This window comes from Pristiophorus japonicus, chromosome 3 (genome assembly GCF_044704955.1).
Source record: "Pristiophorus japonicus isolate sPriJap1 chromosome 3, sPriJap1.hap1, whole genome shotgun sequence".
Lineage (NCBI taxonomy): Eukaryota > Metazoa > Chordata > Chondrichthyes > Pristiophoridae > Pristiophorus > Pristiophorus japonicus.
In genome coordinates, this window is record NC_091979.1 from 86715604 (window position 1) to 86743353 (window position 27750).

Consider the following 27750-nt stretch of genomic DNA (forward strand, 5'->3'; position numbering starts at 1 on the left):
ATAGTTAAAGTATCACAGCAGACAGTAATAAATGTTAGGCCCTTATGTCAGAATTGTGGATTTTTCCAAGCATTGAAATTGTACCACACAATTTGACAAATAGCGAAACTGGGATTTATTTAACTGAATGAAGCGGGCCAATATCAAAATATCACGACCTCTATGCTAATATAAACAATTGTTAATGAATCTTAACTTTACATTTAAGTAAACTTTTTGTGTTAATGTTTCCAAATGTTTTCTACAGTACATTAATAGTTGAATAATACTACGAAACATTAATTTAATTACTTTCAAAATTAATATCAGTGACAATTACTTAAATTTTTGTTTTAGTTTTGCAGAATATAATGCATTTTTGAACTTTCTGCAAGAATTAAGTTTTGTTAAATAACACTGATGTCACATAACTTTTCACATAATAACTAAAATTGCTAGTATTTAGTCAAATATCAAAACTAGTACATTCAATTCCAAAGACAGAAAAACTTGAAGGAATAATTATTTTTGACATTGACTTAAACTCAATAATGTTCTTACCTATAATCGAAAGAATGACCACCACAAAGTCAAAAGTATTCCAGCCTATTGTAAAGTAATAATAACGGAGCGCAATCAGTTTAAGCACACACTCGCTTGTGAAAAGGACAACGAAAACCAGGTTGATCCGATATAAGACGAAGTCCATCTTTTTACTTTGGTCATCAGTTTCCACCATCATGGTGACCATGTTAAGGCAGATGAGAATCATGATGGTGATATCAAAGACTTGTTGGGTTACAAAATCAAACACCATTCCTTGGATCTTGTTCTATAAAATAAGGTAAATAGTACCAGATAAATTAATTATTCTCAGCAGCACCCACAAGGACATAATAACATCATATCTTTCAAGATATAGTCTTATGTTATGTACTTATACTGTACAAACATCAAAAACTGAGTATTACAGTAAAGCAGTGGTGCCACATTGTGCAAATCAATTATTGTCCAAGTGTATTTATTTGCAAATACAATCAAAACAAATTCTTAAAGCATGAAAAAATGTAATGAGCTGATTTGGTTACAGACTATGCTTGACAGAAACGGTCTTTACAAAATTATAAATGAAAGCCTAGAGAGTTAAGTCATCACCTACATTTGCTGATGAGTTTACATGAATGAATAAAACCATGTGCTGCTGATTCCAATCAAGTATTCTATTTTACTAGCACAACTGCTGCTGAAATATAGCCAAATACAAATTGGAACCTTTAGCGCTGGCCGTTGAGGCTGGTTTTGAAGAAAACATGGTGGCTGCCTCGTCTCCGCCCATTTCTGGCGCAGAATGTGGCAGCTACCATATTGAGCAGGTCAGAGGCGCTGCCGATGCTTATGCTCGCCGCCTATTTTAATTACCAGGAGTGTGATGTCAATTAGCATGCAACGGCGAATTGATGCACGCTCAGCAATTTTGGACTTCACTGCTCCTCTTACCACCCCCTCCAAAGCACACCTGTGCGTGCAGCTGTTAACAGCGCATAGAGCTGGGAGAAAGCGGTGGAGGGCTATCAACTTACTTATAGCATAGTAAACGTTCTGTACAATTCACATTGACAGTGCTACTTTTAAATAAGTTATACCCAAATAGCTGACTTCAACTGTCTTTTAGTTTATTGCAAAAATCCTTTAATATGATCCAAATCGAGCTGGGATCTTTTTCGTTGTTGTTTAATTTAATTTATGTTTTTGATCGTTTAATCAAGATCCAGTTTACATTAGGAAAATGCTGATGAACGTGCTAAACAAAGAAATATTAAGTTTTGTAGAGGGTGGTTCTGTTCTTATTGAAAATCTTAACTTCCCAATAGCCCCATATCTCATGAAGACAGGAAATAGCAATTTGTATTGTATGGGAAATTGGGATGAAGCGGGGCGGGGGAGAGAGCACAGGTGGTTGGTAACTGTTAATAAGGTGACTGCCCGAGAGGATGTTCAGCTGGATTCTTGCACTGTTTAGGATCACCTGTGCCAGCTCTGACATCCAGTATTGCAAACAAATCTCCCAATTCCAGTACACCACTGCCCTTTCAAAATGCTTCTCCGGGTACTTTCTAGAGAGATATACTCCTAAAATTACTTACAGTGAAAAGCCACTGTAATAACAAAGCTTATTCACTGTGTATGTGTATTGAAAGAATAGTTTGCTTTTATTTGTATTCTAGCGAATAGAATCAGAAATATTGGTTGTATTCTTTAAATTATGTCAGATTAGTCTAATTTTATACTTTCATTTATCTTGCATACTCTCTCTGTCAACCGAGAAACATAACTGGAAACATAGCAGTTCACTACAAAATCACGATCTCCTGAGAACGCCACACAGATCCTTTAGAGGCAACCTTCGGCCTGCTGCTGATTTTACCACTTGAAAGAGCGCGTTGCACGGGAGATTCTGCGCTGCACTCATTTAAATCAGCAGGCAGTACCAAAATACCTGCCTACGCTCTTTGCAGGCACCCATTAACCTTGGTCCACTGTGGCACCGCACTTTCCAGGTTTAATTTCCAGGCCTTGAGGTATTGTTACTTTTCACAGAATTTTGCAATGATGATTTTCAAACTTTTCTTTTTATGGGGCCCTTCACAATCATTGCCTTCAGTCAAATCTTCTATTGTAGAAAACATTTCTTATTAATACCGGTCAATCTCTCATGATAAGTCAGACAATACGGTCTCTCTTACTTGTGTCCGCTGCTTTTGTGATGCTATTTCTCTCTTTATCATGCTTCTTCTGCTCTCTCATACTCTTCTTTTTGCAGTTCTCTTTCATTTTTATTTTTTACTTTCAGGTGATAGGTGATGCATGCAATGATGTGGTGTGTTGGGAAAATGAGTCCCTAATGGCTGCAGACTGCATTTGGGATGGGTTTGCAGGGAAAATGTGGTCATCAGTGGCTCTATTCCTGCCCTTTTGCAATCACTCATGTTTCTTCCCACCCCATTGCTCCCAATGGATTCATATTCATTCACCTCACCAACATCTCTTCCCGTTCCTACCACCCATCACTCCCACCACATCCCTTTTTTTTTAAAGTTCCAACCACTTGGGTTTTTATTCAAAATAAAACATTTTGAATACAATATATCACAGAGCTGCCATCCTCAAGGAGAGTAGATGTTAGCTCATCAAGACTGTTGGTCCTTTTCATTTTTTGCCTTCAACCTCCCCGTTCCTTTCTTGTTGTGCTTCTTGGCAAACCGCATGTTCCTCAGAAATTTGGGATCAACTCCTTTCAGGGATTCGAATCAAAAAGACTTGGGGCTAGATTTTACACTTTTGTGCAGATCGCCCAAAAATGGCCGTTATTTCCGGCGTGGGCGTTAAAAATGGGTTTTCAGATCGCTGGCTTGTTGCCCATTCTCATAGCCCCGAGTCTCCATTTTTGAAATTGGGCATTACCACAAGTGATATGAAATGGACGTTTGTGTTAAATCTCTCTGACTTTCTGCCGTAAAGTGTCACCGTCCTTAGCAATGGCATGGCAATGATCTTTTCCCACGATTCAGGAGGTCAGGTGTCATCATTACATGCACAGAAGAGGAGTTAGAGAGAGAGGGAATTGAGAGGGACTGAAAACGTCTGTGGGTTGAGGTGTGTGCTTGTTTGGCTGTTGTGGTAGGCACGAGGGAGATTCACCAGCAGCAAAAAGCCTACTAATCACCAAGAACATAGTTGGCACTGAGTTTTTGTCCAACAAATAAGATATAACATGGAAGGGATGGAGGAGGCCCTGGAGCTGGTAGCCAGGTACACTGGTGGCAGAGGGCTCCCAGTGGTCCCGGAGTGCGGCATTGCACCCCAAGGTGTCGCATCTCGTTGCCAACAACACATGAGAGCCAGGAGCAACATCTTGCTTCTGGCTTGGAGCACGTTCCCATCTTGGGACCATCCTCTCCCGTATACTCCAAGCAGTGGTTCGGCTGTCATCGCACCGCCCGCCCCCCCCCCCCCCCCGCAATGAAGCATCGTCTGAGGAGCTCCTCGGCCAGGCGGCTTCGAGTCAGGAGAGGAAGGGGTAGAGGTGGGGAGAAGCGGGGTGGTTTGGTTTTTACAGAAATACTGATGATTTCAGGCAAATGTTCGCTTTAAATGTTTTTTTATTTAACAAAACCTTGTTGTGCATTAGCTCAGATAACTGCACCGTTACACGCTGATGATTCCTTAACCTCAAACGGTATAATTACACTTAACTTTAATCAACTTAAAGTTTAACTGTCACCAAGGTGCTGCCCACCATTGATGTATGACCTGCACACCCAGCAGTGTGTCAGCCTTGTAAATACCACCAACGTTCTTTCAGGCAAAGCGATCATTTATGAGCTCCTGAGGCAAGAGTCTTGCAGCTATCATGCCACCACGGGCACTTTCATGTGGTCTACAGGGGGGCGGGGGCATGGCTTCAGTGTCAGCCTGATTGTCTGGGCCAATGTCAGCATCCACCTCCTTGTCCTCCTCTTCCTTTCTCTGTTGAGGTGGACTGTCAGACTCTTCTGGCAATTCTTGTCCCCTCCTGATAGCCAAGTTGTGTAGCATGGAGCACACCACCACGAATTGAGCAACCTGCTCAGGGTGGTATTGGAGCTCGCCTCCTGAGTGGTCCAGGCTTCTAAAGTGCTGCTTAAGCACTCCAATGATTTTCGCCACGATATTGTGAGTCGCTCTGTGGCTCTCATTATATAGCCTCTCGGCTTCAGTGTGGGTGACACGCAGAGGGGTCATCAGCCAGGTGGCAAGGCCATATCCTTTGTTGCCAAGCATCCAGCCGTGACCTTGTGGCTGATTGTTAAACATGTCAGATACAGTGCTCTTACGCAGGGTGTGAGCATCATGGATGCTGTCCGTAAATTTAGCATTCACTGCCATAATAATTTGCTGGTGGTTGACAACGAGTTGCACATCCAGGGAGTGGAATCCCTTGCAGTTCCTGAAAACCTCTGCATCCTGAAAAGGTGCCCGCATCGCGTTGTGCGTAGTCTATTGCTCCCTGCACCTTGGGGAAGTTAGCAATTCGGTAGAATCCTAAAGCCCTCTCTGTCTGACCCTCCCTGGTCCTAGGAAAGCTGATAAAAGTCCATCCCTCGTGCGTACATGGCTTCAGTGAATTGTCTAATGCAGCAATGTGTGGCATGCTGAGACAGACCGCAAATGTAGCCAGCTGAGGCCTGAAAAGATCCCGATGCATAGAACGACAGTGCCGCGGTGACTTTGACCTCGACGGACAGTGCAGTTCTGATGGTGCTGGCAGGCTGCAGATCTCCCTTATGAGCTGGCACACCTCAGTGATAACCACTTTGTGGAAGCGCAGTCTCCGAAGTCAGGTGTTATCGAACAAATTGAGGTAAGACTGCTTCTCCCTGTACTTGCAGGAGGTGTAACATCTGGTCCTCCTCATCAGTCTGGCACGTCTTACATTGGGCACATAATGCTGTGGAGCATACCTTCTGCCATCTTGAGTCTGCAGCATGTAATTGGTCATCAAGAGAGGGTGAGAAAGGACAGACCCCATTCTAATAGCTATCTGTTTTCCACTGATTGGTCACAAAGAATGAATGTCCCGACGAAGACACCTATTAAATTCCAATCGTTCACAGTATGATAAAGATGTTTGTTCAGATGTTCACATCATCTCTAAAGACCTCCAGAGTACATCTGAACTCCCCCGAGGTTGAAGCAGAGCAACCTTTTAAAGGATGCGACATGTGATTTAGAACATGACGTCCATAACACTGTGAGTAGTTCCGGTTAGTTCCACTTAGTTCCACTTTTCCCCGGCGGCTTTTTGGGCGAGCGATATTGTGGGCGAGATGTGTGAGAGGTGGTGAAAGTGACGCTGGGCGATCTCCTGGGCGTTAGTTTCGGCAAATATGATCTTTATGACAAAATAAAGTGGGCGGTCAGTATTATTGAATCTCGCCGTTAATTACCTGTGCTAAGTAACGCTGGCCGATATTATGGCCGTTGGTTTCGCCCATTCTGATGATTCTGCCCAAAAAAAGTGGGTGGGCGGTATTATTTTTTCCCAGCGTTACACACATGGGGAAAGTAACATTTGCCGATAAGTGTCCGAAAAATGGGCGGCAGTTTCCATTTTGTGGCTAAATGGGCAATATCTGGGCATAATACGTAATTTCAGCAGTAAAATGGATGTTAAGTGGGTGTTATGCATGCAAAAAAAGTGGAAAATCTAGCCCTTGGGCTTCTTGATCTCCCTTCTGTGCACTGATTGTGGTTGGTGTGGTTCTTGGATTTGGCCATGACTCAACTGACCTCCTCGGACCGTCCGCCCCACCACATCCCTTAGCTCTTTCCCTTTGAACAACATACTTAAATCTTGTATTCTCTGCACCCTCCCTTTCTCTGCTGTCACTACAGCTCACATCCTACATTCCATCCCTCCTACTCCCATTTGCTTACCCAAAGAGCGGTTTAACGGGAAACTCAATTTGTTTAAAAAAAATTAAATCATATTATAATAAGGAAAGGTTGTCTGCATTCTCTCTTTCCTTCCTCATTGTCTCTGATCCAAGTCTCTTTAGTGTGCATTCACTATCGCACACACAAACGTAAGCATTAATTAACAATTACCTTCTGTAATTCAATAAAAAACAATTGCGACAAGGTAATTAGTTGGCTTCAAAATTCAACGAAAGAATGACCGTTTCTCCTTTCCCTCTCTTGTCTCTCCCTCTCCCAGCACTCTAAGTCAAGGATGTCTGTCTCTCATTCTTTCTCAATTTATAACTAAAGTTTATAGAACACAAACAAAAACGACTACAGATGCATAATCAGAACACTGCCATTTTTTTCTCATGCATACACACACAAAACTACATAAATTTAACCTTAAGAAACTTTTCAAATTTGTCCCTTTGTTTTTCAAAATTATTTGAAGAAAAGCTGTGTGCAAATTGTTAGCAGTTAAAAAAAAATGTTCCAAAACTACAGCTGTCTGAATGGTGCTGATGCATCCTGAGAAATTCGACACACAACATATGCTGCAGGTCCAGGCTCTAGAATCAAAGTATTTGCTCTTAAGCATATAATCAACCTCTAAATTTTGAAATCAGGAACAAAAATTTAATTACATTTCATATTTGAAAAATTGTGTGCAGTGTTTAGTTGTATAAATTGTATTTATCATGTATTCACTTTGGTAATTGGGGCGAACATGCCATTGAAGTCTCCTATGATAACTGGCACCTTTTTGGAAAGCCCAAAGTAAAATGGTCCACATTTACTTGCAACATAATGCTTGATGCCAGACAATAGGTGCTGTTGTAAACTGAGTCTGCAAGGTAAAACAAAACCTGCTTAACTCTGCATGTGGTTACAGGCTTTAACCACTGGATGTTGCTATAGAGCGGTCTAAGTTTCTGAGCATATTGTTTGTCAGCCATGTTGGTAAAGAAAGTGCAGCAGATAATTTTAAATTTAAATATCATTTTCAAAATTAAATTCCTAAATTGGCTGCTCTGCTCATGGCCCACCCTACATCTCTGCTGCCCTCCCTTCTCCAAATCAGCTGCTGTACTGGGGACTCAATTGCCACTCCGCTGGCTCTGACCCAATGTTCGCCTTGTTCAGAGGCTACACTGCTGTTTCGCTCGGCTGCTACTCCTTATCTCCCTCCAACAGTCTTCTGCTCATTGCCTGTTCAATTGCTGGGTTTTCAGATTGTAAATGTTTGAAATTTCTGGGGCCTTTCATGGATAGTCTCAGTCTCAACTGTAATCTTCTTTGGATTCCTTAGGCCTTTTCACAGGCTGGTTTCTGCCTCTGCTTTTTTTTGCTCTTCAGGCTGTTCTTAGCTGCTTTCTACCCACCATTAGATTTTAGTACTTTTATGAATTTTTTTTTTAATGATTAATTCACCTCTTTGAGGAGTCCTGCACTGAAAGATTCTGTACAAAGTTTTACTATTATAGAATCAGTCATACTCACAGATTCATACCTTTTAGCCAATGACCCAGACTCCTCCATCACCATCCCCAGGTATGTCCTGTCGCAAGGTCAGAATAATCCCATCAGGGGTGGCGTCAAAGCGGTATACAGTCAGGAGGGAGCGTCCCTGGGAGTCCTCAACATTGACTCCGGAACACCATGAATCTCATGGCTTTAGGTCAAATATGGGCAAGGAAACCTCTTGATGATTTCCACCCAGCACCCTCCCTCAGCTGATGAATCAGTACTCCTCCATGTTGAACACAATTTGGAAGAAGCACTGAGAGTAGCAAGGGCACAGAATGTATTCTGAGTGGGGGACTTCAATGTCCATCACCAAGAGTGGCTCGGTAGTATTGCTACTGACTGAACTGGCCGAGTCCTGAAGGACATATCTGCCAGACTGGGTCTGTGGCAGGTGGTGAGAGAACCAACACGAGGGAAAAATCTACTTGACTTCATCCTAACTAATCTACCTGTCGCCTGTCCATGACAGCATTGGTAGCAGTGACACTGCACAGTCATTGAGGAGACAAAGTCCTGTCTTCACACTGAGGACACCCTCCGTCGTGTTGTGTTGCACCACCACTGTGCTAAATGAGATAGATTCAGCAGCACAAAACTGGGCACCCATGAGGTGCTGTGGTCCATCAGCGGCAGCAGAATTGTAGTCTATCACAATCTGTAACCTCATGTCCCATCATATCCCTCACTTATCATTACCATCAAACCAGGGGACCAACCCTGGTTCAATAAGGAGTGTAGAAGAGCATGCCAGGAGCAGCACCAGGCATAACTAAAAATGAGGTGCCAACTTGGGGGAAGCTGCAACACAGGACTATATGCATGCTAAAAAGTGGAAGCAGCATGCCATAGATGGGGCTAAGCGATCCCACAAACAACGGATCAGATCAAAGCTCTGCAGTCCTGCCACATCCAGTCATGAATGGTGGTGAACCATTAAACAACTAATGGGAGGAGGAAGTTCCATGAATATCCCCATTCTCAATGATGGCAGAGCCCAGCATCTAAGTGCAAAAGACAAAGCTGAAGTGGATGATCCATATCGGCCTCCTCCTGAGGTCCCCACCATCACAGAGCCAATCTTCAGTTAATCCAATTCACTCCACGTGATATCAAGAAACAGCAGAGCGCACAGGATACAACAAGGGCTATGGGCCTGTCATGCTGAAGACTTGTGCTCCAGAATTAGCTGCACCTCTAGCCAAGCTGTTCCAATACAGCTACAACACTGGCATCTACCCAACTGGCCCTTGGGGAAGAGTGACCATAATATGGTAGAATTCTTTATCAAGATGGAGAGTGACACAGTTAATTCAGAGACTAGGGTCCTGAACTTGGGTAAAGGTAAATTCGATGGTATGAGACGTGAATTGGCTAGAATAGACTGGTGAGTGATACTTAAATGGTTGACGGTGGATAGGCAATGGCAAACATTTAAAGATCACATGGAAGAACTTCAACAATTGTACATCCCTGTCTGGAGTAAAAATAAAACAGGGAAGGTGGCTCAACCGTGGCTAACAAGGGAAATTAAGGATAGTGTTAAATCCAAGGAAGAGGCATATAAATTGGCCAGAAAAAGCAGCAAACCTGAGGACTGGGAGAATTTTGTAGTACAGCAGAGGAGGACAAAGGGTTTAATTAGGAGGGGGAAAATAAGAGTATGAGAGGAAGCTTGCTGGGAACATAAAAACTGACTGCAAAAGCTTCTATAGATATGTGAAGAGAAAAAGATTAGTGAAAACAAACGTAGGTCCCTTGCAGTCAGATTCAAGTGAATTTATAATGGGGAACAAAGAAATGGCAGACCAATTAAACAAATACTTTGGTTCTGTTTTCACAAAGGAAGACACAAATAACCTTCTGGAAATACTAGTGCACAGTGGGTCAAGTGAGAAGGAGGAACGGAAGGATATCCTTATAAAGCGGGAAATTGTGTTAGGGAAATTGATGGGATTGAAGCCCGATAAATTCCCGAGGCTTGATAGTCTGCATCCCAGAGTACTTAAGGAAGTGGCCATGGAAATAGTGGATGCATTGGTGATCATTTTCCAACAGTCTATCGACTCTGGATCAGTTCCTATGGACTGAAGGGTAGCTAATGTAACACCACTGTTTAAAAAAGGGAGAGAGAAAACGGGTAATTATAGACTGGTTAGCCTGACATCAGTAGTGGGGAAAATGTTGGAATCAATTATTAAAGATGAAATAACAGTGCATTTGGAAAGCAGTGACAGGATGGATGGATTTATGAAAGGGAAATCATGCTTGACAAATCTTCTGGAATTTTTTGAGGATATAACGAGTAGAGTGGTCAAGTGAGAACCAGTGGATGTGATGTATTTGGACTTTCAAAAGGCTTTTGACAAGGTTCCGCACAAGAGATTGGTGTGCAAAATCAAAGCACATGGTATTGGGTGTAATGTACTGATGTGGATAGAGAACTGGTTGGCAGACAGGAAGCAGAGAGTCGGGATAAATGGGTTCTTTTCAGAATGGCAGACAGTGACTAGTGGGGTGCCGCAGGGCTCAGTGCTGGAATCCAGCTCTTTACACAATATATATTAATGATTTAGATGAAGGAATTTAGTGTAATATCTCCAAGTTTGCAGATGAAACTAAACTGGATGGCGGTGTGAGCTGTGAGGAGGACGCTAAAAGGCTGCAGGGTGACTTGGACAGGTTAGGTGAGTGGGCAAATGCAAGGCAGATGCAGTATAATGTGGATAAATGTGAGGTTATCCACTTTGGTGGCAAAAACACAAAGGCAGAATATTATCTGAATGGCGGCAGATTAGGAAAAGGGGAGGTGCAACGAGACCTGGGTGGCATAGTTCATCAGTCATTGAAAGTTGCCATGCAGGTACAGCAGGCAGTGAAGAAGGTAAATGGTATGTTGCCCTTCATAGCTAGGGGATTTGAGTTTAGGAGCAGGGAGGTCTTACTGCAGTTGTACAGGGCCTTGATGAGGCCTCACCTGGAATATTGTGTTCAGTTTTGGCCTCCTAATCTGAGGAAGGATGTTCTTGCTATTGAGGGAGTGCAGCAAAGGTTCACCAGACTGATTCCCGGGATGGCGGGACTGACATATGAGGAGAGACTGGTTCAACTGGGCCTTTATACACTGGAGTTCAGAAGGATAAGAGGGGATCTCATAGAAACTTATAAGATTCTGACGGGACTGGACAGGTTAGAAGCGGGAAGAATGTTCCCGATGATGGGGAAATCCAGAACCAGGGGACACAGTCTTAGGATAAGGGGTAGGCCATTTAGGACTGAGATGAGGAGAAACTTCTTCACTCAGAGAGTTGTGAACCTGTGGAATTATCTACCGCAGAGAGTTGTTGATACCAGTTCATTGGATATATTCAAGAGGGAGTTAGATATGGCCCCTACGGTAAAAGGGATCAAGGGGTATGGAGAGAAAGCAGGAAAGGGGTACTGACGGATTATTGAATGATGGTGAAGGCTCGAGGGGCCGAATGGCCTACACCTGCATCTATTTTCTATGTTTCTATGTAAAGAGGAAAACTGGCCAGGTACGTCCTGTCTGCAAAAAGCAGGACAATTCCACTCAGGCCGATTACCGCCCCATCAGTCTACTCTCAATCATTAACAAAGTGATGGAAGGTGTCGTCGATAGTGCTATCAAGCGGCACTTACTCACCAATGACCTGCTTGCTGATGCCCAGTTTGGGTTCTGCCAGGACCACTCAGCTCCAGACCTCATAACAGCCTTGGTCCAAACATGGACAAAAGAACTGAATTGCAGAATTCTGGTGAGAGTGACTGCCCTTGACATCAAGGCAGCATTTGACCGAGTGTTGCATCAAGGAGCCCTAGTAAAACTGAAGTCAATGGGAATCAGGGGGGAAAGTCTCCATGGCTGAAGTCATACCTGGCACAAAGGAAGATGGTTGTAGTGGTTGGAGATCAATCATCACAGCCCCAGGACATCACTGCAGGAGTTCCTCAGAGCCCAACCATCTTCAGCCGCTTCATGAATGACTTTCATGAATAAGGTCAGAAGTGAGGATGTTCGCTGATGAATGCACAGTGTTCAGTGCCATTTGCAACTCCTCAGATAATGGAGCAGTCCATGCCCGCATGCAGCAAGACCTGGACGACATTCCGGTTTGGGCTGATAACATTTATGCCACAGAAGTGTCAGGCAATGACAATCTCCAACAAGAGAGAGTCTAATCACCGCCCCTTGATATTCTATGGCTGAATCCCCAAGCATCAACATCCTGGGGGGGGGGGGGTGGGGGGTTTGGAGGTCACCATTGACCAGAAACTAACTGGACCAGCCACATAAATACTGTGGCAACAAGAGCAGGTCAGAGGCTGAGTATTCTGTGGCGAGTGTCTCACCTCCTGACTCCCCAAAGGCTTTTCACCGTCTAAAAAGCACAAGTCAGGAGTGTGATGGAATACTCTCCACTTGCCTGGATGAGTGCAGCTCAAACAACACTCAAGAAGCTCGACTCCATCCAGGACAAAGCAGCCCACTTGATTGGCACCCCATCCACTACCTTAAACATTCACTCCCTCCATTACCGGCGTACCGTGACTGAAGTGTTTACCATCTATAAGCTGCACGGCAGCAACTCGCCAAATCTTCTTCGGCAGCACCTCCCAAACCTGCGACTTCTACTACCTCGAAGGACAAGGGCAGGAGGTGCATGGGAACATCACCACCTGCAAGTTCCCCTCCAAGTCACACATCATCCAGACTTGGAAGTATATCGTTGTGCCTTCATCGTCGCTAGGTTAAAATCCTGAAACTCCCTGCCTAACAGCACTGCGGGAGTACCATCACCACACGGACTGCAGCGGTTCAAGGCGGCAGCTGACCACCACCTTCTCAAGGGCAATTAGGGATGGGCAATAAATGCTGGTCTTGCCAGCGATGCCCACATCCCATGAACAAATAAATATAAAAAAAGAATGGTTACAGCACAGAAAGAGGTAATTGAGCCCATGCCAGCTCTCTACAAGAGCACATCAGCTAGCTTCACTCCCCTGCCCTGCAATTTTTTTTCCTTAAGATATTTATCCAATTCCCTTTTCAAAGCCACGATTGAGTTTGCCTGCACCACTCTCTCAGGCAGTGCATTCCATATCCTAACCACTTGCTGCGTAAATAAGAATTTTCTTCATGTCGCATTTGGTTCTTCTGCTAATCAGCTTAAATCTGTGTCCTCTGGTTCTCGACCCTTCCTCCATTGGGAGGAGTTTATCTCTATCCACACCCTTTATGATTTGAACACCTCTATCAAATCTCCTCTCAAACTTATCTGCTCTAAGGAGAACAACCCCAGCTTCTCCAGTCTATCCATGTAACTGAAGTCCCTCATCCCTGGAACCATTCTTGTAAATCTTTTCTGCACCCTCTCTAAGGCCACCACATCCTTCCTAAAATGCAGTGCCCAGAATTGGACACAATACTCCAGTTGAGGCCAAACCAGTGTTTTATAAATGTTCATCATAGCTTCTTTGCTTTTGTACTCTATGCCTCTATTTATGAAGCCCAGGATCCTGTATGATTTTTTAACTGTTTTCTCAACCTGCCCTGCCACCTTCAATGATTTGTGCACATATACAACCAGATCTCTCTGTTCATGTACCCCCTTTAGAATTATACCCTTCAGTTTATATTGCCTTTTCTCGTTTTTCCTATCAAAATGTATCACTTCGCACTTTTCTGCGTTAAATTTCATCTGCCACGTGTCCGCCCATTTCACCAGCCTATCTATGTCTTCTTGAAATCTATCACGATCCTCCTCACTGTTCACTATATTTCAAGTTTTATGTCATCTGCAAATTTTCAAATTGTGCTCTGTACACTCATGTTATATATGTAAACCTGTAAATACCTTGTTTAACCACCAGAGGGCTCATCCCCTGGAGTCCCAAGGGATCCCACAATCCCTTGGGAGCACCTGTACTGAATGAGGCCTCACAGGCTGCAGAGGCACTCTGGAGACCTGCAATAAAAGACTAAGGTCACACTTTACTTTGAGCTCACAGTATCTGGTCAGACACTTTGTTCATACACTACAACTGGTGACGAGATATCGATGATGAACCCCACCGCAATGATGCAGAGAACAGTGAACATCCTGGCAAAATTTTCGGAGGGAGATGATTGGGAAACCTTCGTGGAGCGACTCGACCAATACTTCGTGGCCAATGAGCTGGAAGGAGAAGCGAACGCTGCCAAACAAAGGCTGATTTTCCTCACCGTTTGCAGGGCACCAACGTATGGCCTCATGAAAAATCTGCTTGCTCCAGCGAAACCCATAGAAAAATCATATGATGATTTGTGCACACTGGTCCGGGAGCATCTTAACCCGAAGCAAAGCGTTCTGATGGTGAGGTACCGGTTCTACATGTGTAAGAGGTCTGAAGGCCAGGAAGTGGCCATTTGGAGCACATGCTCAGGGACTTCTTTGTACTTGACATTGGCCATGAAGTAATACTTCGCAAACTTTTGACTGTAGAAACCCCAACCTTGAGTAAAGCCATAGCGATAGCCCAGGCGTTCATCACCACCAGTGACAATACCAAGCAAATCTCTCAGCACAAGAGTGCTGCCATAACTGCTGTGAACAAAGTGATATTGTATTCAAATCGTAACATACAGGGCAGGCCTCAAATGCCTGCAGCTGCACGTCCGCAGATGTCTCAGAGTCCACCATCAAGGGTGATGAATGCAAGGCCATTAACACCTTGTCGGCGCTACGGGGTGATCATCCTTTCCATTCAAAGGACATGTTTGCAAGGGCTGTGGAACAATGGGACATCTCCAACATATGTGCAGGCGAGCTGCAAATCCTGCTAATCCTGCAAACCACCATGTTGCAGAGCAGGACAGATCCACGGCGGATCACAATGAACCAGAGCCTCAGACCGAGAAGACAGAAGTACACGGGGTGCACACATTTACCACAATGCTGAAGGTTGAATTCAATGGACTCCCCGTGTCAATGGAGCTGGACACGGGCGCGAGCCAATCCATTATGAGCAAAAAGACTTTCGCTAAATTGTAGTGCAGCAAGGCCTCAAGGCCAGTTCTGACTCCTATTCGCATTAAACTGAGAACTTACACAAAGGAACTTCATTCCCGTAATTGGCAGTGCTACAGTAAAGGTCTCCTACGATGGAGCGGTGCACAAGTTACCACTCTGGGTGGTACCGGGCGATACCGGGCGATGGCCCCACGCTGGTCGGCAGGAGCTGGCTGGGGAAGATACGCTGGAACTGGGACGAGGTCTGAGCGCTCTCGCCCATCGATGACACTTCGTGTGCCCAGGTCCTAAACAAGTTCCCCTCACTGTTCGAACCAGGCATCAGGAAGTTCCAAGGAGCAAAAGTGCAGATCCACCTAATTCCGGGGGCACGACCCATCCATCACAAGGTGAGAGCAGTACCATACATGATGAGAGAGGGTGGAGATCGAGCTGGACTGGCTGCAACGAGAGGGCATCATTTCGCCTATCGAATTCAACGAGTAGGCCAGTCCGATTGTTCCGGTCCTCAAGGGAGACAGCACAGTCAGAATCTGTGATGATTACAAAGTAACTATCAATCATTTCTCCCTGCAGGATCAATACCCACTACCAAAAGCAGACGATCGTTTTGTGACGCTGGCGGGAGGAAAGACATTCACAAAGCTCGACTTGACGTCGGCCTACATGACACAGGAGCTGGAGTAATCATTGAAGGGCCTCACCTGCATCAACACGCACAAAGGTCTCTTCATTTACAACAGATTCCCGTTTGGGATCTGATCAGCTGCGGCGATATTCCAGAGAAACATGGAAAGCTTCTGAAGTCAGTCCTGCGCACGGTGGTTTTCCAAGATGACATCTTGGTTACAGGTCGGGACAGTCGACCATCTGCAGAACCTGGAGGAGGTTCGTAGTCGACTCAACCGCATGGGGCTCAGGGTCAAACGCTCAAAGTGCTTTTTCCTGATGCCTGAAGTGGAGTTCCTGCAGAGAAGAATCGTGGCGGACGGCATGAGGCCCACCGATTTGAAGACAGAGGCAATCGAGAATGTACCGAGGCCACAGAACGTGACGAAGCTGCGGTCGTTTCTAGGACTCCTGAACTACTTTGGTAACTTCTTACCGGGTCTCAGCACACTGTTAGAACCACTGCACGCCTTACTGCGTAAAGGAGACGAATGGGTATGGGGTAAATGCCAAGAAAATGCCTTTGTAAAAGCTAGAAAACTGTTATGCTCAAATAAAATTGCTTGTGTTGTATGATTCATGTAAACGTTTGGTACTAGCATGTGATGCGTCGTCATATGGTGTCGGGTGTGTATTGCAACAAGCGAATGAATCTGGGAAATTGCAACCGGTTGCTTATGCATCCAGAAGTCTGTCTAAGGCTGAGAGGGCCTACAGCATGATTGAAAAAGAAGCATTTGGATGTTTTTATGGGGTAAAGAAAATGCATCAATATCTGTTTGGGCTCAAATTTGAATTGGAAACTGACCATAAGCCACTGATATCCCTCTTTTCTGAAAGTAAGGGGATAAATATGAATGCATCGGCCCGCATCCAGAGATGGGCGCTCACATTGTCCGCATACAACTACGCCATCCACCACAGGCCAGGCACAGAAAACTGTGCCGATGCTCTCAGTAGACTGCCATTGCCCACCACAGGGGAGGAAATGGCACAGCCCGCAGATTTAGTTATGATAATGGAAGCATTCGAGAGTGAGCAATCACCTGTTACCGCCCGACAGATTAGAACCTGGACGAGCCAGGACCCCTTACTGTCCTTAGTAAAAAAAAATGTGTGCTTCACGGGAGCTGGTCCAGTGTCCCATTAAAATGCAGAAAGAAATAAAGCCATACCAGCGACGCAAAGATGAAATGTCCATACAGGCAGACTGCCTCCTATGGGGTAATCGGGTAGTGGTACCTAAAAAGGGCAGGGACACTTTCATTAGTGACCTCCACAGCAACCACCCAGGCATTGTAATGATGAAAGCGATAGTCAGAACCCACGTGTGGTGGCCCGGTATTGATGCGGACTTAGAGTCCTGCATGCACAAATGTAACACATGTTCACAGTTGAGCAATACATCCAGGGAGGCGCCACTAAGTTTATGGTCTTGGCCCTCCAAACTGTGGTCTAGGGTCCATGTCGACGATGCAGGCCCGTTCTTGGGAAAAATGTTCCTCGTGGTTGTAGATGCATACTCCAAATGGATTGAATGTGAGATAATGTCGGCAAGCACGTCCGCTGCCACCACTGAAAGCCTGAGGGCCATGTTTGCCGTGCACGGCCTGCCTGATGTCCTTGTGAGTGACAATGGGCCGTGTTTCACCAGTGCTGAGTTCAAAGAGTTCATGACCCGCAATGGGATCAAACATGTCACATCTGCCCCGTTCAAAACAGCATCCAATGGTCAGGCAGAGAGAGCAGTGCAAACAATCAAGCAGAGCTTGAAGAGGGTAACTGAAGGCTCACTGCAGACTCGCCTATCCCGAGTCCTGCTTAGCTACCACATGAGACCCCACTCGCTCACTGGGATTGCACCTGCTGAACTGCTCATGAAAAGGGCACTTAAGACAATGCTCTCGTTAGTCCACCCTGATCTACACGAACAGATAGAAAGCAGGCGGCTTCAACAAAGTACATATCATGAGAGCGCAAATGTATCACGTGAAATTGAGATTAATGATCCTGTATTTGTGTTGAACTATGGACAAGGTCCCAAGTGGCTTCCCGGCACTGTTGTGGCCAAAGATGGGAGTAGGGTGTTTCGGGTCAAACTTTCAAATTAACTTATCTACAGGAAACACTTGGATCAAACCAAACTCAAATTCACGGACTATCCAGAGCAAACCACATTAGACCCTACCTTTTTTGACCCCCCAACACACACAACAGTGGCAACCAACACAGCGGTTGACCACGAAGCAGAGCCCATCACCAGCAGCAGCCCAGCAGGACTCACTCCACCAGGCAGCCCAGCGAGGGCCCAACAAACGACTCACCAAAAGCAGCATTTGCACCGAGACGATCAACCAGGGAAACAAAGGCCCCAGATCCACTTACCTTGTAAATAGTTACACTATTGACTTTGGGGGTGGGGGGGGGGGGGGGTTATTATATATGTAAACCTATAAATACCTCGTTTAACCACCAGGGGGCTCATCCCCTGGAGTCCCAAGGGATCCTACAATCCCTTGGGAGCACCTGTACTTAAGGAGGCCTCACAGGTTAGAGAGGCACTCTGGAGGCCTGCAATAAAAGACTAAGGTCACACTTTACTTTGAGCTCACAGTATCTGGTCAGACTCTTTGTTCATACACTACAACTCAAGTCCAAGTCATTAATATGTATCAAGAAAAGCAGTAGTCCTAGTACTGAACCCTGGGGAACACCACTGTGTACCTTCCTCCAGTCGGAAAAATAACTGTCCATCACTACTCTCTGTTTCCTGTCACTTAGCCAATTTTGTATCCATGCCACCATTGTCCCTTTTATTCCATGGGCTTCAACTTTGTGGTACTTTATCCAACGCCTTTTGGAAGTCCATGTTCACCACATCAACTCTATGTTACATCATCAAAAAACTCAATCAAGTTACTTAAACGTGATTTGCCTTTAACAAATCCGTGCTAGATTTCCTTAATGTTACTCTTGTCCCAGATTATCATTTCTAGGTAAAAAAGGGGATGAGGTCCTAAAAACTGAATTTAGGGAGCGAGGAGTTAAATTAAAAAGTAGGACCTCAAAGGTAGTAATCTCAGGATTGCTACAAGTGCCACGTGCTAGTCAGAGCAGGAATCGCAGGATAGTTCAGATGAACACATGGCTTGAAGAGTGGTGCAGAGGGGAAGGATTCAAATTCCTGGGATATTGGAATGGTTCTGGGAGAGGTGGAACCAGTACAAATGGGATGGTCTGCACCTGGGCAGGACCGGAACCAATGTCCTACGAGGAGTGTTTGCTAGTGCTGTTAGGGAGGGGTTAAACTAATATGGCAGGGGGATGGGAACCTATGCAGGGAGACAGAGGGAAGTAGAATGGGGCAGAAACAAAAGATAGAAATAAGTAAAAGTGGAGGGCAGAGAAACCCAAGGCAAAAATCAAAAAGGGCCACGTTACAGCAAAATTCTAAAGGGACAAAGTGTGTTAAAAAGACATGCCTCAATAAGAGGAGTATTTGTAATAAGATGGACGAATTAACTGTACAGGCAGCAATTAATGAATATGATATAATTGGCATCATGGAGACATGGCTCCAGGGTGACCACGGCTGGGAACTCAACATCCAGGGGTATTCAACAGTCAGGAAGTATAGACAGAAAGGAAGAGGAGGTGGGGCAGCGTTACTGGTTAAAGAGGAAATAGTAAGGAAGGACATTAGCTTGGATGATGTGGAATCTGTATGTGTGGAGCTGCGGAATACCAAAGGGCAGAAAACACGAGTGGGAGTTGTGTACAGACCACCAAACAGTAGTAGTGAGGTTGGGGACAGCATCAAACAAAAAATTAGGGATGCGCGCAATAAGGGTACAGCAGTTATCATGGGCGACTTTAATCTACATATAGATTGGGCTAACCAAACTGGTAGCAATACGGTGGAGGAGGATTTCCTGGAGTGTATTAGAGATGGTTTTTTAGACCAGTATGTCGAGGAACCAACTAGAGCGCTGGCCATCCTAGACTGGGTGATGTGTAATGAGAAAGGACTAATTAGCAAACTTGTTGTGCAAGGCCCCTTAAGATGGAGAATGACACAGTTAATTCAGAGATTAGGGTCCTGAACTTAAGGAAAGGTAACTTCGATGGTATGAGACGTGAATTGGCTAGAATAGATTGGCAAATGATATGTAAAGGGTTGACGGTGGATAGGCAATGGCAAACATTTAAAGATCACATGGATGAACTTCAGCAATTGTACATCCCTGTCTGGAGTAAAAATAAAATGGGGAAGGTGGCTCAACCATGGCTAACAAGGGAAATTAAGGACAGTGTTAAATCCAAGGAAGAGGCATATAAATTGGCCAGAAAAAGTAGCAAACCTGAGGACAGGGAAAATTTTAGAATTCAGCAGAGGAGGACAAAGGGTTTAATTAGGAGGGATAAATAGGGTATGAGAGCATGCCTGCTGGGAACATAAAAACTGACTCCAAAAGCTACTATAAATATGTGAAGAGAAAAAGATTAGTGAAGACAAACGTAGGTCCTTTGCAGTCAGATTCAGGTGAATTTATAATGGGGAACAAAGAAATGGCAGACCAATTGAACAAATACTTTGGTTCTGTCTTCTCGAAGGAAGACACAAATAACCTTCCGGAAATACTAGGGGACCGAGGGTCTAGTGAGAAGGAGGAATTATAGGAAATCTTTATTAGGCGTGAAATTGTGTCAGAAAAATTGATGGGATTGAAGCCCGATAAATCCCCGGGGCCTGATAGTCTGCTTCCAAGAATAATTAAGGAAGTGGCCCAAGAAATAGTGGATGCATTGGTGATCATTTTCCAACAGTCTATTGACTCTGAATCAGTTCCTATGGACTGGAGGGTAGCTTATGTAACCCCACTTTTTAAAAAAGGAGGGAGAGAGAAAACGTGTAATTATAGACCGGTTAGCCTGACATCAGTAGTGGGGAAAATGTTGGAATCAATTATTAAAGATGAAATAGCAGCACATTTGGAAAGCAGTGACAGGATCGATCCAAGTCAGCATGGATTTATGAAAGGGAAATCATGCTTGACAAATCTTCTAGAATTTTTTGAGGATGTAACTAGTAGATTGGATAAGGGAGAACAAGTGGATGTGGTGTATTTGGACTTTCAAAAGGCTTTTGACAAGATCCCACACAAGTGATTGTTGTGCAAAATCAAAGCAAATGGTATTGGGGGTAATGTACTGACATGGATAGAGAACTGGTTGGCAGACAGGAAGCAGAGAGTCGAGATAAATGGGTCCTTTTCAGAATGGCAGGCAGTGACTTGTGGGGTGCTGCAGGGCTCAGTGCTGGGACCCCAGCTCTTTACAATATACATTAATGATTTAGATGAAGGAATTGAGTGTAATATCTCCAAGTTTGCGGATGACACTAAGCTGGGTGGCGGTGTGAGCTGTGAGGAGGACGTTAAGAGGCTGCAGGGTGAATTGGATAGGTTAGGCGAGTGGGTAAATGCATGGCAGATGCAGTATAATGTGGATAAATGTGAGATTATCTACTTTGGTGCAAAAACACGAAGGCAGCATATTATCTGAATGGTGGCAGATTAGGAAAAGGGGAGGTGCAACGAGACCTGGGTGTCATGGTACATCAGTCATTGAAAGTTGGCATGCAGGTACAGCAGGCGGTGAAGAAGGCAAATGGTATGCTGGCTTTCACAGCTAGGGGATTTGAATATAGGAGCAGGGAGGTCTTACTGCAGTTGTACAGGGCCTTGGTGAGGCCTCACCTGGAATATTGTGTTCAGTTTTGGCCTCCTAATCTGAGGAAGGACGTTCTTGCTATTGAGGGAGTGCAGCAAATGTTCACCAGACTGATTCCCGGGATGGCAGGACTGACATATGAGCAGGGACTGGGTCGACTAGGCCTGTATTCACTGGAGTTTAGAAGGATGAGAGGGGATCTCATAGAAACATATAAAATTCTGATGGGACTGGACAGTTAGATGCTGGAAGAATGTTCCCGATGTTGGGGAAGTCCAGAACCAGGGGACACAGTCTAAGGATAAGGAGTAAGCCATTTAGGACTGAGATGAGGAAAAACTGCTTCACTCAGAGAGTTGTTAACCTGTGGAATTCCCTACCGCAGAGAGTTTTTGATGCCAGTTCATTGGATATATTCAAGAGGGAGTTAGATATGGCCCTTACAGCTAAAGGGGTCAAGAGGTATAGAGAATGTCATGTTTGTTACCTCACATAACTGTAACCTTTATGTAACAACACTGTACAATGTATGCACTTGCAAGATGCACACCTTGACCACAGGGGGTGAACTTGTGGGAGACACTCCTGACCTGGTCATCCAGGTATATAAAGGGAGGTCCCACGCAGGGTCATCACCTCTTGGTCCTGTGAATAAAGGTACAGGTCACAGAGTGACCTTGTCTCCAGTATGTGCCTCGGGTTGATTTGCTGTAGTGTGTAAGGACACAACATTCGGCGACGAGAAACAGGAATCAACGACTCACGAGAATGGCCACCGGTAGCACGGAGGAACGATACTGTGTTGGTGAGGATTGGGACGATTTTGTTGAGAGGCTCCAGCAGAGCTTTGTCACGAAGTACTGGTTGGGAGTGGCAGCGGCTGACAAGCGAAGGGCGCATCTACTGACCAGCTGTGGGTCTAAGACGTATGTGCTGATGAAAGACCTGCTCGCACCCGAGAAGTCGGCGGACAAGACCTTTCAGGAGCTCAGCAAACTGATCGGTGAGCACCTCAAACCGGCGAGTAGTATAGACATGGCCCGACACCGATTCTATACGCACCGACGTCGGGAAGGGCAGAGCATACCGGACTTCGTTGTGGACCTTTGGTGCTTGGCCAGCCTCTGTAAGTTCACAGACGCCTGCAGGGGGGAGATGTTACGGGATTTCTTCATTGAGGGCATTGGTCATGCCAGGATTTTTAGGAAGCTAATTGAGACCAAGGACTTGACCTTGGAAGCAGCGACATTGATGGCTCAAACCTTCATGGCGGGGGAGGAGGAAACCAAGATCATATACGCGCGCAACTCTGCTCCCAACGTGGCAATGGAGCAGGGAGTTAACATGGTAAACGCGACTCAGAACCCTGCAGATAGGCAAGGGCAATTCGACACCAACCAGGCAGTAACAGACTCTAGGGTGGGTCCGCAACAGAGACAATAGCAGGTTGAACGGACACTTACACCATCACAAGGGACAATACGTCCCGGGATGGGACCATTGACACCTACTAACATAGTGCTCAAGAGTAATCAAAGAGACAATCAGAGAGGAAAGCCTGGTAACAGCTCTTTTGTTCACAACAATCTCAGCTCATGCTGGAGGTGTGGAGGCAAACATGCTGCGAAGACCTGCCGGTTTCAACAATTCATCTGTAGAAATTGTAACTTGAGTGGACATTTAGCCAGGGTGTGCAGGAAGCCCGTAGCGAGGCTGGTTTATGAAGTGGATGAACCACAAGAGGGGTCTGCAAGGCAGGGGGATGCCTGGAACACAGCAATGGACGCTGAAGTTCAGCGGGTCCAGGTGGCAAACATCCACAGCTCATACACAAAAACGCCACCTATGATGATGAGAGTACTGTTAAACGGCATCCCGGTACACATGGAGCCAGCCAGTCACGTATGAGTGTCCAACAATTCGAGAAACTGTGACCACTCAGAGCTAGCAGACCCAAACTAGAACGCATTGACACGCAATTACGGACATACACCAAAGATATCATCCCAGTGCTAGGCAGTGCAATGTTGGTGGTCACACATAATGGATCTCAGAACCGGCTGCCACTCAGGATTGTCCCGGGAAATGGTCCCGCGCTTTTGGGGAGGAGCTGGCTAGCCGAGATGAACTGGAACTGGGGGGATGTGCACGCCATTTCATCTGTGGAGCGAAGTTCATGCTCACAGGTCCTACAAAAGTTCGAGTCATTATTTCAACTTGGCGTCGGGACTTTCAAAGGCACCAAAGTAAGGATACATATCACCCCGGACGTCAGACCAGTGCACCACAAAGCCAGAGCTGTGCCGTATGTGATGCGGGAGAAAATTGAGAGTGAGTTGGATAGGTTGCTAAGAGAGGGCATAATTTCGCCTGTTGAATTCAGCGACTGGGCAAGCCCCATCGTCCCTGTTCTAAAAACGGATGGCTCGGTCAGGATCTCTGGCGACTACAAGGCCACCATCAACCGAGTGTCGCTTCACGACCAATACCCGCTTCTGAGAGCGGAGGATCTTTTTGCCACGCTGGCAGGCGGCAAGCTATTCACCAAGTTGGACCTCACTTCGGCCTACATGACCCAGGAACTGGCCGAAGAATCCGAGCTACTGACCACCATCACCACGCACAAGGGGCTGTTTGTCTACAACAGGTGTCCATTTGGCATTCGTTCAGCAGCCGCTATCTTTCAGAGGAACATGGAAAGCCTGCTCAAATCCATCCCGTCACCATCACCACGCACAAGGGGCTGTTTGTCTACAACAGGTGTCCATTTGGCATTCGTTCAGCAGCCGCTATCTTTCAGAGGAACATGGAAAGCCTGCTCAAATCCATCCCCTGAACAATCGTATTTCAGGACGACATGCTTATCACGGGTCGAGACACCGAGGAACACCTCCACAACCTGGAGGAGGTACTACGCAGACTGGACCGGGTAGGCCTGCGACTAAAGAAGTCCAAGTGTGTGTTTTTGGCCCCAGAGGTCGAGTTTTTGGGCAGGAGGATTGCCGCAGATGGGATCTGGCCTACCGAATCCAAAACGGAGGCGATCCATCGCGCACCCAGGCCTGGCAACACATCAGAGTTGCGTTCATTGCTAGGACTATTGAACTATTTCAGGAACTTTCTACCGAACTTAAGCACATTGTTGGAGCCGCTACACGTGCTCCTGCGTAAGGGCTGTGATTGGTTTTGGGGAGACTGTCAGGAATGGGCTTTCAATTGTGCGCGGAACCTGCTTTGTTCTAATAAGTTATTGACCCTGTACGACCCCTGTAAGAAATTGGTTTTGACATGTGATGCATCATCCTATGGGGTTGGGTGCGTGTTGCAGCAGAGTAATGATGAGGGCCAACTCCAACCTGTGGCTTATGCCTCCAGATCGTTCTCCCAAGCAGAAAGAGGGTATGGGATGGTTGAAAAGGAAGCACTCGCATGTGTCTACGGGGTGAAAAAGATGCACCAGTACCTTTTTGGCAGAAGGTTCAAGTTAGAAACGGACCACAAGCCGTTAACATCCCTGTTGTCCGACAGCAAAGCTGTCAATGCCAATGTGTCAGCTCGCATACAGCGATGGGCTCTCACGCTGGCTGCGTATGACTACACCATACGGCACCGGCCAGGCACCGAAAATTGCGCTGACGCGCTCAGCAGGCTTCCACTGGCCACCACTGAGGGGGCAGTGGAGCAAAGCGCGGAGATGGTCATGGCTGTCGATGCCTTTGACAGCGCAGGCTCCCCCATCACAGCCCACCAGATCAAAACCTGGACAAACAGAGATCCCCTCCTATCTCTGATTAAGAAATGTGACCTGACTGGGATTGGGCGCCCGCACACGGAGCATGCCCTGAGGAGGTCAGACCGTTTCATAGACAGATGGATGAACTCCCCATCCAAGCCGACTGCCTACTATGGGGCAGCCGGGTAGTCATGCCCCAGAGGGGTAGGGAAGCATTCATCAGGGAACTCCACAGAGAGCACCCAGGCATTGTGCTTATGAAGGCCATTGCCCGGTCACATGTATGGTGGCCGGGAATTAATGCAGACCTGGAACACTGTGTTCGCAGGTGCACGACATGTGCCCAGCTGGGCAATGCCCCCAAGGAGGCCCCACTCAGCCCGTGGCCCTGGCCCACCAAGCCATGGTCACGTATTCACATAGACTACGTGGGCCCGTTCATGGGAAAATGTTCCTCATTGTTGTTGATGCGTACTCGAAATGGATCGAGTGCATCATATTGAATTCGTGCATGACATCCACCACAGTGGAGAGTCTGTGTGCAGTCTTTGCGACCCACGGCTTGCCGGACATCGTAGTTAGCGACAACGGCCCGTGTTTCACTAGCTATGAATTCCGGGAGTTCATATTGGGTAATGGCATCAAGCATGTCAGGAGAGCGCCGTTCAAGCCAGCTTCCAATGGCCAGGTGGAACATGCAGTCCAAATCATAAAGCAAGGCATGCTCCGGATTCAAGGACCCTCCCTTCAATACCATCTATCGCGCCTCCTGCTGACCTACAGGTCCCGACCGCACTCGCTCACGGGAGTCCCGCCAGCGGAACTACTCATGAAACGTACACTAAAAACTCGGCTGTCCCTCATTCATCCAGTCTTGTCAGACATTGTTGAGGGCAAGCGCCAGTCCCAAAATGAGTGCCACGACCGTAACTCAAAGGGGAGATGGATAGGAATTGATGACCCTGTATTTGTTCTTAATCACGATGTGGGGCCCAAGTGGCTCGAGGGTACTGTAATTGGTAAAGAGGGGAATAGGGTCATAGTGGTCAGACATGCCGCAAGCATCGGGACCCAGTCAAAAAACGGTGCAGCATGGACACTGAGGAACCTGAGGAAAATCATGAGATGCTGCCCACACCACTGCCAGTGAACGAGCAACAAGAACCGCCAGCAGCATGCACAGTCCCTGCGGTCAGCCCGGACGAGCCGGAATCACAGGTGACAAAGATGCATGCCAAGGCTCAACAACCAGAGCCCAAACTGCGGCGCTCCACAAGAGAGTGTCGACCGCCTGAAAGACTCAATCTTTGATCCAAAGACGTTGGGGGGACGTGATGTCATGTTTGTTACCTCACATAACTGTAACCTTTATGTAACAACACTGTACACTGTATGCACTTGCAAAATGCACACCTTGACCACGGGGGGTGAACTTGTGGGAGACACTCCTGACCTGGTCATCCAGGTATATAAAGGGAGATCCCACGCAGGGTCATCACTTCTTGGTCCTGTGAATAAAGGTACAGGTCACAGAGTGACCTTGTCTCCAGTATGTGCCTCGTGTTGATTTGCTGTAGTGTGTAAGGACACAACAGAGAGAAAGCAGGAAAGGGTTACTGAGGTGAATGATCAGCCATGATCTTATTGAATGATGGTGCAGGCTCGAAGGGCCAAATGTCCTACTCCTGCACCTATTTTCTATGTTTCTATGTCCCTACTGCCGAGGTTAAACTGACTGGGCTGTAGTTGCTGGGTTTATCCTTGCACCCGTTTTTCAACAAGGGTGTAATATTTGCAAATCTCCAGTCCTCTGGCACCACCCCCGTATCTAAGGCGGCTTGGAAGATTATGACCAGTACCTTCACAATTTTCCACCCTTACTTTCCTCAGCATCCTAGGATGCATCCCATCCAGTCCTGATGACTGATCTACCTAAGCACAGCCAGCCTTGCTAGTACCTCCTCTTTATCAATTTTTATCCTGTCCAGTATCTCAACTACCTCCTCTTTCACTATGACTTTGGCAGCATCTCCTTCCTTGATAAAGACAGATGCAAAGTACTCACTTAGTACCTCAGACATGACCTCTGTCTCCATGCGTGGATAGAAGATTGGCTAACTAACAGAAAACAGATTCGGGGTAAATGGATCATTTTCAGATTGGCAAACTTTAACTAGCAAGGTGCCACAAGGATCAGTGCTAGGGCCTCAACTATTTACAATTTATATTAATGACTTGGATGAAGGGACCGAGTGTAACGTAGCCGAATTTGCTGATGATAAAAAGATAGGTGGGAAAGCAAGTTGTGAGGAGGACGCAAAGAATCTACAAAGGGATATAGATAGGCTCAGTGAGTGGGCAAATATTTGGCAGATGTGGAAAAATGCGAGGTTATCCACTTTGATTGGAAAAATAAAAAAGCAAGTTATTATTTAAATAGTGAGCAATTACAAAATGCTGCAGTATAGAGGGACCTGGGGTTCTTGTGCATGAAACACAAAAGGTTAGCATGCAGGTACAGCAAATAATCAGGGAGGCAAATAGAATGCTGGCATTTAATGCATTATTGCAAGG

At 46.0% G+C, this 27750-nt stretch overlaps 1 protein-coding gene across 11 annotated transcripts in view; it reads right to left on the reverse strand.

Annotated features, from left to right (window-relative positions):
- Positions 1-27750, reverse strand: part of scn1laa (sodium channel, voltage-gated, type I-like, alpha) — a 229341-nt gene that overhangs the window by 1528 nt on the left and 200063 nt on the right. For all 11 annotated transcript variants that reach the window (XM_070875524.1, XM_070875520.1, XM_070875525.1 and 8 more), the window contains one exon: positions 541-811. In XM_070875524.1, coding sequence (XP_070731625.1) covers positions 541-811 — 271 coding nt within the window. The remainder of the gene's footprint in view (positions 1-540; positions 812-27750) is intronic.